This window comes from Neopsephotus bourkii, unplaced genomic scaffold, assembly GCF_033783945.1.
Source record: "Neopsephotus bourkii isolate Nb327-2 ecotype Australia unplaced genomic scaffold, CSIRO-AGI_Nbou_v1 NB_196, whole genome shotgun sequence".
NCBI classification, from domain to species: Eukaryota; Metazoa; Chordata; class Aves; order Psittaciformes; family Psittacidae; genus Neopsephotus; species Neopsephotus bourkii.
Genome location: NW_026900709.1, coordinates 12,627,039 through 12,647,941, shown reverse-complemented (window position 1 = coordinate 12,647,941; position 20,903 = coordinate 12,627,039). Strand labels below are relative to the sequence as shown.

At 35.8% G+C, this 20,903-nt stretch overlaps 1 protein-coding gene across 3 annotated transcripts in view; it reads right to left on the bottom strand.

Moving 5' to 3' along the window:
• SLC25A12 (solute carrier family 25 member 12) overlaps positions 1-20,903 on the bottom strand; it is a 49,214-nt gene that overhangs the window by 13,697 nt on the left and 14,614 nt on the right. For all 3 annotated transcript variants that reach the window (XM_061342492.1, XM_061342509.1, XM_061342501.1), the window contains 9 exons: positions 16,618-16,757; positions 13,909-14,055; positions 12,825-12,963; positions 11,374-11,467; positions 10,667-10,751; positions 6,280-6,364; positions 5,660-5,818; positions 2,616-2,668; positions 2,345-2,425 (listed from right to left, as the gene is read on the bottom strand). In XM_061342492.1, the coding sequence (XP_061198476.1) occupies positions 2,345-2,425; positions 2,616-2,668; positions 5,660-5,818; positions 6,280-6,364; positions 10,667-10,751; positions 11,374-11,467; positions 12,825-12,963; positions 13,909-14,055; positions 16,618-16,757 (983 nt within the window). The remainder of the gene's footprint in view (positions 1-2,344; positions 2,426-2,615; positions 2,669-5,659; positions 5,819-6,279; positions 6,365-10,666; positions 10,752-11,373; positions 11,468-12,824; positions 12,964-13,908; positions 14,056-16,617; positions 16,758-20,903) is intronic.

Below are 20,903 nucleotides of genomic sequence, written 5' to 3'. Positions count from 1 at the left end.
TGGGTCTTGGAAGACTGTACCACCACACATCAGCTTTGATATGGCACTGCCAGCCAGAGAGGAGAATCTGCTAGGTCTGCTGGAACCTTGCCCAAACTGTCTCCATTTCCTCACAAGGATTTTTTTGACTCATTGTCGAGGACTGTAGCATGCACAATGTGCTTTGTAAAGCTCACAAGAGGGTGAGCCTTCAAAGGTCAGGAAGGCCTCTGCTGTAATCTCTATAAAGGGGCTGAAAATATGGCTTGCTCATTTTGCTCATCCACTATCAGTTCCACACCAGAAATGTTGAAAAAGTGCATTATTCCTCTTAAACAGGAAAAGGTTCAGCACTAAACACAGGCAAATGATAGAGATATAAGTACGTCTGAGAACTATATAAGGGCATAATGCTGTTCCTTCTGATTTTATGACAAGGTTAAAAGCATGTTTTGAATTTAGCCTATATTAGTAGTGAACTATCAGTCTCCAAGTGAGACTTCACCTGGAGTATTGTGTGCAGTTCTGGTGTCCTCAACATAAAAAGGACATGGATCGGTTGGAACAAGTGCAGAGGAGGGCCACGAGGATGATCAGGGGACTGGAGCACCTCCCATATGAAGATCGGCTGAGAAAGTTGGGGCTGTTCAGCCTGGAGAAGAGAAGGCTGCGTGGAGACCTCATAGCAGCCTTCCAGTATCTGAAGGGGGCGCTATAGGGATGCTGGGGAGGGACTCTTCATTAGGGACTGTAGTGATAGGACAAGGGGTAACAGGTTCAAACTTAAACAGGGGAAGTTTAGATGGGATATAAGGAAGAAGTTATTTACCGTGAGGGTGGAGAGGCACTGGAATGGGCTGCTCAAGGAAGCTGTGAATGCTCCATCCCTGATGGTGTTCAGGGCCAGGCTGGACAGAGCCTTGGGTGGCATGGTTTAGTGTGAGGTGTCCCTGCCCATGGTAGGGGGGTTGGAACTAGATGATCTTAAGGTCCCTTCCAGCCCTAACTATTCTACAGTTTTATGATTCTATTAGCAAAATATTTAAGTGTTAAACAATAAAGAAAAGCCAAAAAAAAAAACCTGTTACCCACATCCAGGTGCTGAAAATAATTTAAAAATACATAAAACCCAGACAATTACACAGTAACCTATCATTTTGTATTAACAGAGAGAGAAGGAATTCAGAAAAAATGAAGGTAGCCTCACCCCAACCAAATAATATTATATATTTCAGTAAAAAAGAACATAAAATAATAAAACTGATATCAGATTCTTGATTTTAATTATGAATTTAAGCACAGAGAAAAACACTAATGAATTTTATTCACTTCAGTTACAAATGCCTTGTATGTCCTTTTGTGTTATTGAGCTTTCCAGAAAAAGTTTCTTCTTCTGCTGGCTATACATCACAGCTGCTTTCTCACATTTCTCAGAAAATAAACTTTATACAGTGACAGGTGAAGACTCAAGCTTGTACTAGGCTGCCAAATTCAATCAGGCAGAACTATAAGCAGCCTCCCTTCAGGGCTGCTTCTTTGAATTAAAAGTTTGCAGAGGTCAACAACCTTTCTGCCCCTAGTTTTTTGTAAGCAGAGGAGGTTTTATACCAGCCTGTCAGCCTACTCAACTGGAAGTTATTAGTGTTCTCTGCTACAAAAGAAACCTAACTCAAGCCTTAAACATTTTATAGGGTTAACAACTGTTGGGGAATCCCACAAATTAAATCAGCCAATGTGCAAAACCAAAAGAAATCTATCATCAATATCAAGTCAAACCACTTACAGATTGCTAAGAGACCCATTGAATTACAAACCTCAATCTCAACAAAAACACAATTTGGTTTTGAGCTGTATTTAGATGATAGATGTAGTTAGCTTCTGAAGTAACATGGCTGGATTTTATACAAAGTCATTTAAACAGAAAATTCGCTCATACCTGTTACCTGAAAAGCAAGAATACATCATTCTGTTTTTCTACATTTTTGCTAATAAAAAATTTGCATATAGCAAGGTGAAGAGTGTATTTCTTTTCCTTCTTAAAATCTTCAGCAATAAATAGATCTTTTACATTGTTCTAGCCTGAAGGAAACTCAAACATCATCTCTATAATCCTTTCTCAAGAAGTACATGTATCTTTCCAAACTAACCATGAACAACAACCCAGGCAAAAGTATGGAAAGGGAGAAAAGGTCCCCTCTCTTTAGCCTTTTGTCAATAAAACCATTGCTGAAACTGAAAAAGAAACTGGGCCAAAAGAAGTTGATCAAGGACATAATTCCAAGGGAACTCAACTCAGAAGTATGCAAAGATTTCCAAACAGAAAACAAGAATAATTTTTCCTTGGGAATACAGCATGGATACTTACACAGCCTCCAGCAAGGACCTCTGCAGGAACTGGAATGGAACCATCTTTCTTAGTAAATTTGTCTCTGACAAAGTCATTAACCTAGTAACGATACAATACATTACACACAATTTTAAGTTATTTTTCCTCCTTACTAAGAGGCATCAAGTACATCTGCAACCATATGTATTAGAGTGCTTGTAAGTGGTCATCTTTCACACATTTTAGGAAATAAATCCTGTTATGTTAACAAACAAAAGGATGCCAGGAAAAAAAAAAAAAAGGTACGTACAGTTAGCTTAATAGCCTTTTCTGGAGCAACACCTATCAGCTGTGGTAACAAGCCTATAGAAACAAAGACATCATAAGGCAACATTATCTTCCTAATAGAGAAACTAGCATTTTATAAGAGCGCTACAGAAATGCCTTTCTGCACATGGATATCCTTTGAGGTGGATGTCATTTAAGTGTGTGATGCTGCTAGAGCACTACATAATCATACCAACCCAATTTTATGTTAAGATTTCTGTTGAACATGGTAATAAAAAGCGTGGCCAGATCTGCCTTCCACAACCAAGTCAAGCCTAATGCTGTTGCTGTACGGAAGTAAAAAAAGGTAAGGACTGAACATACTACCTTAGATATGTCTATTACGTAAGAATTCATTTGACTTTTTTAGCAACTTAGTATCATTTTCCCATAAACCTTACAATCACTGTTTAAAATAGGAGAGTAATTGTGAGACATACATAAATGATCAACTCACTTCTACTTGATTCACTGACCCGAGTTTTCTGAAGGCTCCAGTCAACTAAGCATAAAAAGGATTTTCTTTTGTTCAGCCCAACATGGTAGCAGGAACTTCTTTAAACCCTATTACTATTAAGTATTTTTTATTTCACCCAGAGGAAGCCTTAGTGAAGAGAAACCTCTCTTGAAAAGGACCTTGTTCTTGAAAAATAGCTACTACCAAAATGAACTTCCATACACTGCACATACACTTTTCTAGGAACTAATAGGTTTAAGAAAAAAATCAGTAGATGGCAGTCTTAACTTCCTAACATACAACATCATAACAGCATCTTTTATTTTTAAATCTGTTTTCTCCATAATCCTTTTGGCATATGGATAGGTCATAAACCTTAAAGGGCGTATTATTCTAAGAAGTGGTCACTTCCTAATGTTATTCCATGGTTACAGAATATCAGTTTGTCAGAAGTGTTTGCCACCTACCTAACAAAAATCCCCCACTAATTATATAAAAGATCAGATAACAGGAATAAAACTTATTTTCATACAATGCAGCTTTCCACTATCATTTAAGTGAAAAGAATAATAACTAAAAATTCATTTTCAAATGTTCAAAATTACCGAAAGTACTCAGCCTGAAGAATTTTTATACTACTTCCTTAAAAGGAAGCTCAGAGCAAAGGTACCTAAATAGAAAGAGCAGCAGTTAATATATGCAGTGTAGTGTTTTCTTCCAACATAATACTTTCTATGTGATTTACAGACTTACTATGCTGAGGAAAGGTAGTTATTAAATACAAAGAAAGGTTGACAATAACAAAAGATATGCTGCCCTCCCAACCTGAATCTTAGATCTACCATGAAAAGAAAATCCAGCTCTGCAGTGCCTACACTTTAAAAACCCAAAACTACCAGACAAAACATAAGACAATCCCCCCTTCTATGCAGCTGAACTCACTGGGCACACATACTTGGTGTGCCAGAGAACCTGCATCGTTGAGTGAAGGACTTCAGCCAACTCTATAAATATTTCTGTTGATTAATTTAATGTACTCCACAGACCATCTAATTGTATCAGTCCAAGATGTAACATGCTGACCATTAACTGTAGTATTTTCAAAACAACTTCTTACGCTAAACAATCCTAAATACAATTATTAAACAGACTATTAAATAGTTTAACAAACTGACATGCTCTCAAACAAGCATATTTTTTCCTCAAGTGTAAAGCACCAGTTCCAACTCATTAACGGAATCATCCTTGATTTCAAAGTGTTTGGGAAAGGTTAGAAAATAAAAATAACAAATGGTCAGTTTTAGAAGCTGCTGTGCAAAAACATGTGGTTGGGGGAAGAGAAAGAAAACAGTACCATAGAACAGCACTATAGAAACAGTCTCATAAATGTAACTCATGGAGTATTTGCTGTTGCAAAAGATTTAGCAACAAAAAAAGAAAAACAATTCACCAGTAAGACGTTATTTATGGAGATTACAGCTATTTCATTAACATTTTCACTGACATATTCCTCCTCTATTCACTTGCATAACAAAATCCTGCAAGATTACAAAGAATTCTTTAGCCAGAATCCACAGACTTTCACATGCAAAAACTTCCCAGGTATTGTTTTTAAAGGACAGTGTTCAGTGTCTTCAACGACAAAACACATTGCAAAGAGAAAAAAAAGGATGTGACCATCACAGAAGTCACTTTCTCCAACTAAAAAAAAAAAACCAAAAATGTGCCAATACTTTTCTGATCCTTATGATAACTGCACACATCGATCATTTAGGTGAAATGACAATTAAAAATAGAGAATTCAACTAAGCATTGATTTCAGAGGACTAATTAACATGGATCTTCTATGTGAGTCACCTTACTGATGTGATAAAAACCCTTTCAGAATCTTCTAAGCTAAAACAAGATATAAGACAGCTTTCAGTCTAACTGATAAAATTGATTAAAGTTGCTTCGAATTCTTAACCTGTATTTCAGAGGAGGGGTTTTTAGTTGTTTTTTTTCTTTCTATCACAACTTTTATGAGTTCCACTGTTGATATTTTAAAGTAAAATAGAGCAACATAATACAACAGCAGATGCAGTTTCTTGTTCACAGGACAAAACAAGTCCCACTACCTGCAAAAATACGAGTCATAAGAACTGGCATCCAGTTGACAGGTACATTTCAAAATTACTGTCTTTTGTCTTAACAAAAAATATTTGCAGTAAAATGGACCTTTATTCCTCACATGCTAATCTCCCTCTGATATTTATCTCCAGCCAAAAGTTACAGTTCTCAATTTGTGAGATAACAACCATGTCCACAACACTCACATCTCAGAAATTAGGGCTTTAAACAACCTAAGCAGCACAGCGCAAATCAGTAACAAAAATATGCCCAGTTTTTCTAGTAGTTCCTTACGATGAACAGTGCTCAAGAGAATATACATACTGAGTTTTATGAAACAGAAGCAAAACTGTATATGATATCAAGTTTCCTGGTCTTCCCCTCAGAAATTAGGTGCTGAGGTATTAGAAAGAGAGGCAGAAAATCCCTGACTTGGTATAATTTATTTTTTATTCACTTACCTCTGTAAAGACCAAAAAAGCCTTCAAAACGCAAAACCTTTTTAAAGCAGTCAAAACTGTTTTTATACATCAACTCTCCTACGACTGAACCAGTGGAGCGCTGATTCTGCATACGAGTTTTCACCAGGTCTATGGGATATACCGCAGTCGCACCAACAGCTGTAAGGAAACATTTGAGTATTGTTTCTGCACTACCATTGTTGATGTAGTATATCATTTTTATGATGATTTTCTACAATATTTATTTAAATACAAAAAATATATAAGCTGGTAAGATCTCTGATATTTTGGAAGAAAGAAAGGACAATACTGAAAGTCTAGAAAAAAGTCTCAAGGAGAATGAATTTCAGTTACTTAAAACAAGGTGTGTAAAACAAAGTAAACCGATCTGACCTACTAGTAAGGAATTTTATTACTGGTGTAATTTCAGAGGACTGTGGAGAGAACAGAACAGAACAGAACAGAAGCAATAAGGAAAGAAAGGGAATGGCACAAGCAGAAGCAGCTCCACCCTACAATTATTCACGTTTATAACCAAGAAATGCATCATAGATGAGACCAAGCATTCTGGCAAGACAGTGCTAAACTAACTTAAACTTGAAAACAGAAATATTACTCACCTCCAGCAACTGAGCCCAAAGTGAACCTGTAAGCTGACTCTGCCACCTGGAGCCAGATAGGCCTGCTAAACTCTCCAAAAGATTGCTGGGGGGGGGGGGGAAGGGGGGGGGGGAGAAAAAAGGACATATAAAGCACTTGAAAATCTGCATGGGAAAACAAAGATGCTTGTGAATGGGCTTTTATAATGGTACAGAAAGAATCTGATAAAAATTGGTAGCTTTATGTTATGGAGGAAAAAAAAAATAGTTACTATATAACTTCCATTACACCTAATAAATGAAGCACTTTTTTCAAATACTCCTTTCAGAAAATATTCTTCCTTATATATTCCCAGTATATCTAAAACAACTACGGTCAAGAAAAAGCAGACAGAAAATCAAATCAACTTTGCTACTTTCCATTCTGTTGACTTTGAGTTTGTGTGGCATCTATCTCCCCCTTTTGGCTCGAATAAAACTCATTACCTCAAAAGGAATTTAGTATTTCACAGATAGCATCTATCAAGACGGGATATATTTTAAGGTTACATATACATTAATACACAGCAAAACCATGACATTTAATGTCTTCAAAACAGCAAAAACCAATTATTTCCCAAAGTATTCTCCACAAGTCTTTTTCAGGCAGCTCCTAATTTACAAGCACAATGATGACCTCCCTACCTTCAATCACACATGCTATTATAAATGTGTGAGTGTTCTAATCAAATATAGGCCTGCACAGAAAATATTTGCAGAGACTCATATTATTAGAAACAAGGTAACTGATAAGCAAGATGTAAGTGTTCACAAAATTACAGAGTACAGAACATGGGCCAAATTTTCTCCCAAACACAAACAAGGGGACAAGAAAAGAATTTGTTATGCAGTATAACTTGTTCAGGCTATACTACTGGCCAAGATATTAACTGTTAAATTCCATATAAAAGCAGGTACTAAAGCCCATCTCCCCAAAACAAACCTGTTTTTCCTAAATGCACCCTGTGCTATTAGCAGATGTGGTCCTGACAGCACAGCTGGAATATATGCATACCACAAACTGCCATGGAAGGCTTTGCTCTGATGCACACTATGAACTCTTCACAAAGATTATCACATGTACATTTCGCAGTTAACTCATCAAGGCTACCTAACTAAGTTAAGTTCAAGTTACTCAAGCTCTGAAAAGTGAAATACCCACAGAAAGGCAGCAGGTACATCAGTGTAAGCTACTCTGTTTGGACTGGTATTACACTGGATGTGCAAAAAAACCTGCCTTCATCACATAATGTTACACTGTATGTACAAAATGTAGGACAAAAGCCCGTAAAACTAAGATGTGATCTTTACCTGTCATTACCTGCGATCATTACATGTGATAAAAAGCATGAATTATATTTTATACAGTTTTTCTACAGAAGAAAAAGATACAGCTAACATCTTTGCTTCCACATGACATTTTCCTCTCCCAACAACATAGCTTAATGGGAAATTCTAGGTAGCATCAAAACAATAAAGTGCACATATGCAGACCAGCATATAAAAGCTTAAATCGAATGTATTGCCTTTACAAGCAATCAGAAGCAATAAATCTGATGAATGGCCTCACTATTCTCAAAACACTAAATTTTTCTATCTACAAAACAAAAGTTCACAATAAAATCTAAATAAACATACATGCACATAAAAAATCCTAAAATACAGAGATATTTCTTTTGATTGATGTAAACAAAAGACACATGCAATAATAATACTCCACAAAGGCTTAGAAGTGGTTCTTCCTTACACAAAAATTTTCTCCTGCTATAGCACACCTGCTTCTTTTTAGCTGTTTTAAGGTTATTCTTTTCCTAAGCCCCACACAGTTCTCATCAAAATTCAATCACAGAATCATTGTATTCAGACATCAGTCTTACTGAATATGTCATTGGACGTTAAAAATCAAACTCTGAAGGAAATGTCACTTTTATATTATTAAATAAGTGTTCACAAAGTTTGCAGTTTACTTGTGTGTTCAGATGGATATGTAAATGAATGTAATTAATGCTATAGCTTTCAAATCATGAATATTTATAAACAGAAAATTACTGTAGCTGTCAACCCCATAGGATATTCAGCTGCTAGGCTTTAAGAAAATCTCACACAATGAAAAAAAATTGACAACAGAGTAAACATGGTTGAAAGCAGGCTAATTTCCATTTCCAGCAAACCTACATAAAATTACTTTATGTAAAAATGTAGATTTTCCTTTAAGAAGGAATTTTAAAATCATACACAAGTAATTACAGACTTGGTTTCATTTTTCAGGGACAGCTGGACCTCTCTGAGATGATATTCCCTCTTCCAGGAAGGGATATCTTTCATTTTACTAATACAGTTAAATAAGGTAATATAAGGTTCGCTTAGGAAAAGGTCTATTAAAAGACTGTTCCTTATAAATAAAAGAAAATGAAATTACTTCGCTTTTTGTCATCTTCTCTTAACACAGAATGTAGACTAGGATGAAAATATAATGTCTTACTCCAGGAGTGTGAAAAGAGTGTATTCTGTTCTATTGATGAGCAAAACTTTTATCAGTGAGCTCATTTTATAACAATGCCAAGTTACAAAGGTAATTCTGAAGTGTAAAATAAAACAAGTCAGTATTTTATCTATTCATAAAGGTGAATACGAAGACACTGATTAAAACCAAAGTTGGCAGTTAGGAATGTAATTACGAAACTTCATCAAAATTATTTCTCATGACATCATTCTTGTCATCAGGAGTCCATAGGAAGACTCTTACCACTAAGTAGGTTTTGAACACTTATTTAATTGGCTTACATGCCTAATCGCTTAAGGACAATAAAGCATAACATTAAGAACAGAGCAGACACTGCATTTCAGACCAATTTGTCTGAAAGAGAACTGAATGATCAAATCCACCTGTAATAACGGTAACCAATACACTCAGTCCCATGTATGGAAGACTTGCTATATTCCATATAGGACAATTTTTCAATCATAGCAGTTGAACTTTCAAGATTTTCCTGTCATTAATACATATCTTAGATTTTGTAGGATGTAACTGCTTAAAAGAACCTCTGCAATATGCATAGGAATTGAGCTGAGAAATAAAAAGTTTTATAAACACAAGCTTTTCTTTTCAGATAGACTCTTGGGTCTCCTCATCCACTGGAAAACACAGGATATTCCTGTGGCTAATAAGGCATGGGTGACTTTTGTCACTACACTGCCAATTTACTTCAGGCCACTCTGCAGCAGTACTATCTGTCACTGGCATCACCAGGACAGTGAATCTGAACGTCACTTAACGGGAAACAGTGTAGCTTGGAATGGTTGACAAAGGTACTGCTACCAGCTGCATGTCCTCCTGCCCCAACAGCCCAGATGGCTGAGCTACTTGTGAATCAGTTGCTGAATCACTGCAATTCAGGAGCAGCATTTTAACACAACTCATCCCCAGTGTCAGATTGCCATAAATGTTGAGCTGCAAGATGTGGCTGTTCAGCAACTGATTCCTAAGAAGCCCGCCTGTCTGTGCACGAAGTGAGTGTGGGCAGCTGGGAGCAGAACCCAGCCCAAACCAGAATAATGCCCACTTGGGAATCAGGGCCCTTGGATGTTTTGATAGGCACCCCATAGACTCTTAACAGGTGGAAAGAGAATTAAAGTAGTTCAGACATTGCAATAAAGTGAGAACTTTCAGGATGAAAAATTACATTTATCTACTGAGCACACAAAGATGTATTTAGTCAGAACAATGGGATATGCTCATACAAGATCTTAAGAATCTTCCCTTTGTATATTACAGGGGGAAAAGGGATGTGAAAACATCCTTGAAGCAAAATGCACTGGTTCAGATGAATATCACTGTATTTTCTTGTAAACCTTACTCCAGAATGTAGAGCTCTGTGGAATTAAAATTTCTCATTAAATTCCAACAGCAAAAATAAACAAAAGATTGCTCATCAGAAACTTTTAAGATCAAATCCTATTTTTTTGTTTCTTTTGTGTAATAAACACCTATGTGCAACTGGACTATGTACTTTTTGATTATGCAACCACGTAATTCACCATGTATATATGCCTTCCTTTCTGAATCTGCTTGTAACTGTTTCAAGGTCAACCAACTCCCCAAGACTTTCTTCTCAGGGCTGCCCTCAGTCCATTCTCCACCCAGCCTGTATTTGTTCTTTAGATTACCCTGACACACATCAGACCAATCTAATATGACATCTAATACCTTGTTTAGATGCATACTCAATAGCCTGCTCAATTTCTATCCTAATAGCAATACACACAGCATGTTTCAGAACCTATCGAAAGTGTATTATTCTTATTTTTCATATGTAAGGATATGTAAACATTCACTTAACTTTAACAATTTTATTCTTTTTCTACCTACCTGCCTCTGGAGTTCTGCCAAGTTGTAAGGTAATGCACCTTCTGCCAGTGGTGCTATTCTCTCTATATCTGCCATAGTTAAGCGCCTTTACAAAGGACAGAGAGAAATAAATTACTGGTGGATAAAACACCAAACCCAGTAGATACTGTATTCCTGGCCACATCCCACAGAATACATCTTAAGTTAAAAAAAAAAAACACTTGTCACATCCGAATGCACATCTAAGAAGTCTGCTATACTGCAATAAGAAATGCTTGGAATTAGAAGGACATTCTCATGGAATAAAGTGGAAATAAAGGGAGCCTGAATTATTCAGAAGCAAGTTCTTGATAACTAGGAACAAGGGATATACTACACAAATTAACCTATTTCTATGTACTCCTACCTAAGTTTTCACATGTGTTAAAGACCCATGCAAACCATCACCAATACTTAGAGTTGATAATACCAGTGTACTGTAGTCTTTTTGGACTACCGTAATGTATTTTGCTATTTTAAATGTTTACCTATAATACAAAAACTAATAATTGTGTTTGATATACACAATTCACTTACAAAACCCATGGATACATCAAGGAGAGTTTACATTGAATAAATTACTTGAAATACAATAGAACACAAAACTTTTCAAAATTAAGGTGAAAATTAGTAACTTTCACACAGAAAACAACAAAATGATTGTAAAATGCTAATATTAATTATGTTACCCAGTCACGCTGTATAAATCAGCAAGTTGGTAGAGAATATCTACTTCCAGTGGTGTAACTTGTGCAAAGTGGATTGCAGAGTGGGTAAATTCCTCTGGATTCAAAAGAGAAAGAGAAATAAAGTAATTGCATTATTTGACAACTTTCCTCTTTAAATGCTCACAAATAACTTCAATACCATCAAAACAAAATCTATCACCAAGAAGCAAAATCCATTATGCAAAGAGAAAAGAATATCTTTAGGAGAACATCTATCTTGAAACAGGTCTTTGCAACACAGATCAAGTCTGACCCCACAACTGCGATTTAAGGTAAGAATTCATCAAAGTCAACAAAAAATCCTTTTATTTGCAAGCTTAATAAAACCACACCCACAATTTGTGACTCTTGTTTCTGAAGTTCTGTGAAACAGAACAGAATAATGGGCCATAGTTTTAAGAGCAACTGACTCATCTATTGCCATCATGTCCAGATTTTTCTCTGCTAGCTCTGAACAGCCCCAAGCTTAGGTATTCATCTAGCCAAATTATACGACACGTTCATGACATAACTGGCAAACTGCAGTATACAAGTCTGAGCAGTAAAAACACACTTCCTTTTTTTCCACAACACAAATCCACGCTAGATGTATTTATGCATCTGCACCAAAAAACATTGCTAGGCAATTTGTTAGCAGAATTTGGAGGATGCGGACACGCATTTTATGTTCTCCTTTAGGGACAAAGGTATGCAGAGCATATGAACATAACCCAAACAAAGAACGGGGGCGGGGGAGGGGGGGGTGGAGAAAGAAACTTGGCATGCTTTTTACTACACACAGGCTTGGCTGGTCCCATCCATACAGGTAATAAAATTGGTGATAAAATCTGTCATAAAATGTCTACAAAATCAATCTACTCATGCCTGCAGCAAGACTGAAATAACTTTTCATATGCACACAGATTACCTATGTCCTAACAGATATAAACTATATATAAAACGACTCAGGCAAGTAAGCACTAAGAATTCATAAATAATTACAATTTTTCTAAAAAAGATTTAATCATGAATAAAGTAACTAGAGCTAAAACAACATGGGGATTACTGATGATGGATTTTCAAACTTACCCCATTCTATCACATTCCCTTTCTATTTCTAAGCAACCATGAATCCCTTCCCAGGAATTTTTCAATCAGTGGTAAAATTCTCAACAACATACTGACTTCAGGTTAATCATTCAAACTAATAAGGCCAACAAGGCTTGTGCCAGAATCCCAATTCTTCTCCTCAATGAGCTCACTAAAAATTATTACTAACCTTTGAGAATGAAAATCACTCTTTAAACACTTTTGATAGTAGCCCTAACCTTGCATACTACCGCAGCTTCCAACTTGCCTTAACTCATGTGCAATACCAGATCACAAATTGGACAGAACTAAAACACTAAGAAAATGTAGGAAACACACTTTACCTTTTGTGACTTCAATATCTTTTCTTGTACCTGCTATATTACTGTAGATTTTCCTAACAATATCCATGTTATTCAAAAGGGCATTAAATGCATTGAAATAGGAGAAGCTGACCTGATGTGAAACGGTTCCACCAGCCACCTTTAAAAATAAGGAAAGAATTAAAGATCTCTTTCCATTCCTGCAATTTTAAGATATTTTTTTATAAGAAAACATTAGGGCAGAATTGTTAGATGGGATACTACTTTTTTGGTAAAAACATTAGGAAACAATCATTTAAGCAGATAATTATTCAATGTATCTGATACACATACTAAATGTGCCAATGTTTTCCTAATACTCTATTTCTAGTAGGCAAACGAATGTAAATGCTACTTCAGATAAAGGCACTAACTGACTTCTCGCATCACATACAGCACCGACTATTTCAAAGTCCAAAGTTAGTAGATACTATAAATTTTACACAAGATGGTATGTTTTATTAGTTAGACAACACAAGATTTATAGGTAAAATAGTAAGATAAAAAGATATTCCTTTGTATTTTTATAACTTTCATTCTTACATACTTTTAATACTATATACTGTTAGTTTGTAACTTTTACATCATTGCTTTACCTACAGATCTTGCCAAGCTATCACAGCTGTAACCATTCTACCTCTAGAATCTACACACTGATTTTATGAATTCTGATCTGAAAAAGAATGTAAGAATACATAAAAAGACAAAACTGAAATTAGTCTCCACCTTTTGAGATGTCATATATTCAAATATAAAAATCAGATGCTTTTGTTCTAAATGAATGTTCTTTCTGTGCCAAGTACAGTTTGCCTTGCTTTAGGGAAAAGTCTAGTAGACTAACTCAAACTGTTTCCAATATGTAAACGAGACTGCCAAACTTTTCCACTCCTGCAGCCAAGGAATGCTGCCATGTGTCACGCTGTTCATTCTGTTATGATGGTGATAATCTCTAGTATCAAGGGAGTGATAAAAAGGTAGGAGAAGACAAAGTGGGATAGAAGCAGTAACATCTGAAAACATCACAGCCATTAAATGCTGAATTCAAGGCACTTTTATTTACACTTACTGAAACTAAATTTTCTTCCACAAATGGAGTAAGCATATGTGAGCGAAGGGTAACCATGATGTCATTGAAGTCCAACCCAGTTATCATACCACTTTTATTTTTGTCCTTCAATACAAAGGCTTGTCTTGCATGTTCTAACTGCAGCTCCTAGAATGAACATTCAGAAACAGCAGATTAGAAACAAGTTTTATAACTTAGCTGTTCACAAAAATCTCACTACAGATTCTTACAGCATGCCTCAGTAGGTCCATGCATGTAGACCACAGCACAACTGCAGTTTAAACTTAAATGCCAGCTCAAGTAAGATGAGAAGTCTGCATACTGAGTTTAACCACAAATTCGTTCCTCTGTCAAGGAAAAGCCCCAACTCAACTGTAAGGAAACACACACTTTCTCTAAGTGATTTGAGAAATAAACTTCATATATCCATGTCCTATCTGCTAGCTATTCTTTTATTAAACACTTAACTGATAGGGAAACATCTGATATTGATCTTAAAAAACCCAAAGTGAACTGATCTCCTACACATCCAAGATGAAATATGACTGGGCTATTATAAACTAACTCGTTGAAAAGTACTTGAAAATAAATAGGAGGACAGTGAAAATTATATAATATAGATTTAGAGTGCCCCCAACAGCTACTTCCCATAATGTCAGAAATGGTCATTCATTTCAGGCAATTTAAAACTCCTGTACAATCTGTAAAAACCTTCATATAAAGCACACTGCAGTAACCTAACCTCAAGATAATAATGATGGTTGCAAATTCTATGTCCAGAAAAAGTTGTTTCCTTCTATTCAAACAAACATAAAGCACACTCAGCTGCCATTCAGACTTCCAGAAGCAGCAAAAATAATAACCATGTACTGACACACAATAAGAAGAAGGCAAACTATCCAGCTTATATCACCTTCACAGTAAGTTCTCAACTGCTCTAACCTCAAGATCAAGGTTTTCTAGATCAGGGTGCAACAAGCCTGCTATGATCCAAGTCCAAACCCCACACAAATAAGAAACAAGAAACATAACTTAATCTAAAATGAGGGACAACAATATCCAACTCGTGTACATATTGATATTACTACAGCCCGTACTACCCTTCCATACTAAGGGTTTTTAATATATGAAGACTGTAAAAGGTTACTGTATGCTACATAAGAGTATCTTGGAACAATAAGCATAAAATCGAAACAGATATTTATCACTTTGTTTTGGATTAGGTTCCACATAAAATAGCAATCCAGCTTTTTCTGCCCAGTATTCCAAATCTGTGCCTGAGATCACTTAAAATACATGGTACCAAAGGCAGAACACAGTTTATTCCTTGAAAGTAATATCAAGTTATACTGCAGCCTTGAAAGTCTGTGCCAAACTCCAGTATCTCAATTTACAATACAGACTTCAGATCCTATTTAGTTAAGACATGTTTTTCCAGAAAGTTATCAAAGGGTTGGAGCACCTCTCCTATGCAAACAGGCTGAGAGAGCTGGGCTTGTTCAGCCTGGAGAAGAGAAGGCTCTGGGAAGATGTTATTGAGACCTTTCAGTCCTGAAAGCATTTTCAGGAAAGACTTCTTAGTAGGACAAGAGGTAATGGTTTTAAACTAAAAGAGGGTAGATTTACAGTGAGGGTGGTAAAATACTGGAAAAGGTTGCCCAGAGAGGTTAAGATGCTTCATCCCTGGAAACATTTAAGGTCAGGCCGGACAGGGCTCTGAGCAACCTGATCTTGTTGAAGATGTCCCTTCTCATTGCAAGAAGGTTGAACTAGATGACCTTTAAAGGTCCCTTCCAACCCAAACTATCCTATGATTCTATGATCTATTTTTACCCTGGACAATAATGACAGATAATATTAAAGTACATCTATCACTCACTACTTTTAAGACATTATGTACAAAACTATTTTGTACCAAAGGCTAGCTCTGGAAGCGCATAATCTATTTTTCTTCAGGTCCACTAGACAGAAAACTGTAAGTTAAATATAACTGCATGTTAATTTATGGAATTCTGTGCAACTACGAACAATTCTGCAAACTACTTTTCTCATGTACATTTCTCCTACTCTCCTTTCTTCCTTTATAACTGATGTCTTCCTTTAATTCCTTCTAGTATGATCTTCAATTCATTTTATATTTTTACTGTAACTTTTCGACTTAGTACAAAGTCCAGTTCTAAATGAAATCCTTTAAAGCCTGGTCCCTAGAGGGTGCTTCAGCAACATCTCAGGGAAGAGATAAGCCTCCTGCAAAGTTGGCTGCATATAAGATCAAACTCCCAATCATGCCAGTGAGAGGACAAAAAAAAAAAAAAAAAAGGTAAGCATTAGGATAAATACACTAAAAGAAATGTTAAAGAAGCAAAAACATTTATATGGGAGGTTATATGGTTAACAACAACTGGCTATATGTAGGATGCTATCTTTCTCTGGCAGAGGTTAGTTTTGCTATTAAATTCCCATGACAGAAAAAGCAGACCCTCAATCCAGTTAAACAACAATCAGTAAAATGGTTAATATCATAAACAGTGTATTTAATTACATTCTTTTATAGGATGGTATTCAAGTTAAGGCACAACGAGTACATACTGCTTACAGAACTGGTATGGAGAAATATCAGAATAAGCTCCAAATTTATAATGAAATTAGTGTATTATTAGAAATGAAAATGAATTTCAATTCTACTTTGGAAGAAGGTTAATAACTAACCTGAAGAAACTGACTGAATTCTGAATAGTTAAGATGCTTCTTCTTGTTATGTCCAAAATGCAGCCGAATGAACTCACAGTCCCAGTTGAAGGGGATTTGAAGATGAATAATAGTTTGTTCAAATATTTCTTTGACATTTGCTTTGGGGGAGGGAAAAACAAGAAGTGAGCTTTGGGGTACAGTAAACCTACAAACATTCCAGGAAGGATACAAATGATGTTTTAAGCAGCTGTTTAGGAAGTGTTTTAGTTTGTTAAGAATAATTGCTAACTGAACCTTTACAGACCTGTGTAAGAACACATTTTCAACACAACGTGATACTTTTTGTATTACTGCATAAAACCTTGGAGTGAGTATTTTATTTCATTTTAATTAAGAAGCAATTTCCCTCATACATGACAAATAAGAACTATTTTGCATTCTGATACAAAAATCGATAGTGGCTCTCTGCTAGGAGTCAAATTAAGCCCTTTATCAAGAGCACGAATACCTGCATTACAATCTCATGCGATATTTGTCATACTAAGTATGGTTTGATTGAACCTTGATTATTACAATCACACTGTCTGAATATGTCTATTGAAGATAGGTATAAGAAATGACATCTAAAACATATCATTAACTCAGCAGAAAGCACCTTATTAGAAGCTTTTGATAAGGTCTTAGCACAAAAATCAAATCCTATAAAACATAATTGGTAGTCTCAGTTATTAAAATGTTTTAAGATAAGTGAAGATAGAGATGTCCTCTTTTTAATGAAGTAAAGAAAAAAACCTGTCATTTCAGAATATGAAATTCTTCATATGTATACTGTACAACTGAAATCTCAATGCCAAATGTATTATCTGAATTCTGTCAAAAACCTCATCTGAAAAAAAAAGCATGCATTATTCATACACAGCATTGCCATGCTGCAAAACAAGCCTGCTTTTTGTGCAGACTATCCAACCACATAAATAGTATAACTGGGTATCTATCCATACCACGTGAACACTTTTCAAAATCTACCTCAAAGCACCTGAATTGATTTGGTTTTATCAATTAACCTAGAACCTGCTAATAACCAAATTAAACATCGCATTTGATAACTCCATCAAGAGCTGTTTACTTGGAGCAAATGTGTTGCCTTCTCTGTGCTAAAGGACTATTTGATCCATTCATTCTTTCAATTCTATAGCCATTCTACTAGTTCTAGATCAAACCCTGTCAAATCATTACATGGTTTTATCTATCCAGTGAGGAAAGGAAACGTTCAGAATGAATCCATCTCAGAACAAGGACATTCCAAGTAGGATTCCTTGGCTAGATCACCTGCTACATGGTTAGTTTGAGATTACATATTCAAAGGGCAGATTATAGCTAGTGATTTAACTGTAATTTAACCCTTACTTAAAAGTCAAACATGGACTATAGTAAAAGCCCTGCAATTTATAGTTTCCACTGCAAGGTATGCTAAAGAAGTTGTTCGGACAAACAAGAAACTTAAGAAACTACCCTGCTACTTTTAACTGTATCTATTCACCAGTATTAATATGTAAGGTAAGGGTTAAGGAAGTGAGAGATAAAGCACCCAATGCATAGTACTAAAATATTTTATTTTGCCATACTTCCTTTGAAAGTTTTGCCTATAGTAGACTTATTCATCACTGCTAGAGATCAAGGAACCAGGAGATGTAAATTTAAGACTCCCCACCTACCACTGACTCACTGCAGCTTCTGAAGAAGCTACCCAGAGCCTTCACGTACTACAAACACACACACAGAGCAGCTCACTACTGAGCTAGCAAAACGGCACTAAACTGTGAAGGCAAAAGAAAACAGGTCTGTTTAATTGTATCTATTGGCTTGGCTATTAAGGTAGAAACAGTGCCAACTAGTGACTACTTACACATCTATAAAACTGACTCTTAATACAGAGTTCTCCTTATGAAAACTTAGTAAAGAACATGCTGAAGCAGCCAGAAAATTTAAACTGTACTTTTCAATTGTTTCCAATAATTGCTTCTTTAAACCTTAAAGAAAGGTTGTCTTTTTTCTCATAAGAAGATATTCATACCTGCTCATATAGACAGACACTTTAATGATTTTTAATAAGACTTAAGCCCTCATCTTTTCATAACTCTCATTCAAGCATTTAAATGTATACTACTTTAACATCCGAGAACTGGTTTATTATGCTGTTAATATTTTTCTTCCTAAAAGCTATTACAATTAGTCATGAACACATCACACATGAATATTCTTCAGCACATAACACTGGGAAATGAATTCATAAATTTATATTTAATAGTTGAGTGTATTGAAACTTGAAAAATTCTGGTAGTGACTTACCACCTTTAATGGTATCCAAATTAGCCTGTTGCTTCTCTAAAATTGAGGTGCCTTATCTCTTTTTCTTCCAAGGGCAACTACAATCAGTAATGTATACTGCATGTTTTAGAGTAGTCTGAGTTTAAGGATATGCTGTTGTATATAATAATTAATTCCATGTTGGCTTTGTTTATGAAGCATTTGGGGTACAGGAGCAAAAGCATGAACCTGTTGTGAATAACTGACACAGTTAAAACCATTGAAACTCTAAATACAATTTTCCAAAGCCATCCAGGATTCTAAAACATTGCTAGATAAACTCTAAAATTTATTACTTCTACCCAAGAGCCGCAATGCTTTCTTCACAATATATCAAGAATACCTTTTTAATCCAATTTTGTTGGCTATTCTCTTACAATAAAGGAAATAGCCATCTCCACAACAGCTCATGTGATGAGAAGCAGGAAACTGACAGTCACATTTCAGAAATTATACATAATGTGGTTATCACCCGCACTTCCACCACTCAGAATTATGATCAAATATCTTATTTTTAATTTATTTTTCTCACAGCAGAAGCAAAGCACTGACAACAAAGAAAACAGGTAACATTCAGGTACAGATGCTGGGGTGCTGGGGATTTTTTTCCTTTTTTTATCTCCCTCAGTCAAAACCCAGTAATGCTTCCAAATTAAGATAAACTACAAAGTACTTCAAATTTCCAACAGAGCTATTCTGCAGGAGGCAAACAGCAAATTATTTTTAAAGCCTTTCATTTTAGTCTGACATTCTACAGAATGCATTTATTGTCCCTGTCAATACATGTTGCTCATTTACTAATGTCTTTTCCTACTCTTTGCTCACCTTTCTGCAGTGGAATTCTTTCCTACTGAGCTGATAACTTTCTTTCCAGGCTTATAGCAATGCATTTTCTTCTCAGATAGGCATACAAGTCAGTAGCCTGATGATATACTCAGCTTACCATCAGCCCCAGGAACAATAAACCTGCTACTCTAGTGCACTAGAACACTACCTCCAAGGCGACACACATTCTCTCAAGATTACTTCAGAATTTCCCCACCCAATCATTTTAAACAAATTATAGACGCCTGGAGCAGCTATCTGCAGGCAGCATACCCATCACTGTCTCAACTTCCAAACACTGTTACCTATCAGGCTCAGGAAAACGATAAGGGAACTAAATTTTTAGGAAATAATTTCAAAGAAGGCAGCAGAATACTACATTATAAACACTAAGATGTCTTGCTGAGGGACCCTGGTGGGGATGAGCTTGGTAGCCCAAATGAACCTTGAGGTGGCTATTACTTGTTTTGACTAATCAGCTCCCCAAGAAGAGGAGTGAAAACCTCAAGCAATTCAGCCACCAACCTGTTAACAGAGTTTACTATTCCCTCTCACCAATAATGACCATCAGGCATGCTTCTTAGAGACACAGAAATATAAATGTGATAGTTTCAAGTAGTAGCCTAAGTATGCTACCATTTGTTGTTTAATAATTTGTGGGTTTTTCTTAAAAACTGTCTACTGAGTCATTTGCACTCCCATTTGTACATATTTCAGTCTTAATGTACATAATGCATTTTAATATAGCCTATGTTGCTACTTTATTTCTGCTAACGGCAAATTTTACATATTTTCCCTTTCAAGCATAAAATTAAGAATTACCATTAAAAGCAAAAAGACTTTACTTATAGCACCTGCTGCAAAAGTATATGAAGAGTGATCCAAATGCAAAATAATTACTTTGACAAAGAGCAAAATGACAAATGGCAGGGAAAAGTGAGAAAGCTGAACTAGAAAGAGTTACATTGTATTCCTACCCTTATTTTAAAAGGATTAGTGATTCTGTTTAAGGTTAATATTAGTGACAGCCATAACAACAGATTGTCACTATATATAATTTTAATGTGGAGTTCCCCTTTTCTGTTGCCTCTTGCTGAAGTAGTTTTGAACTT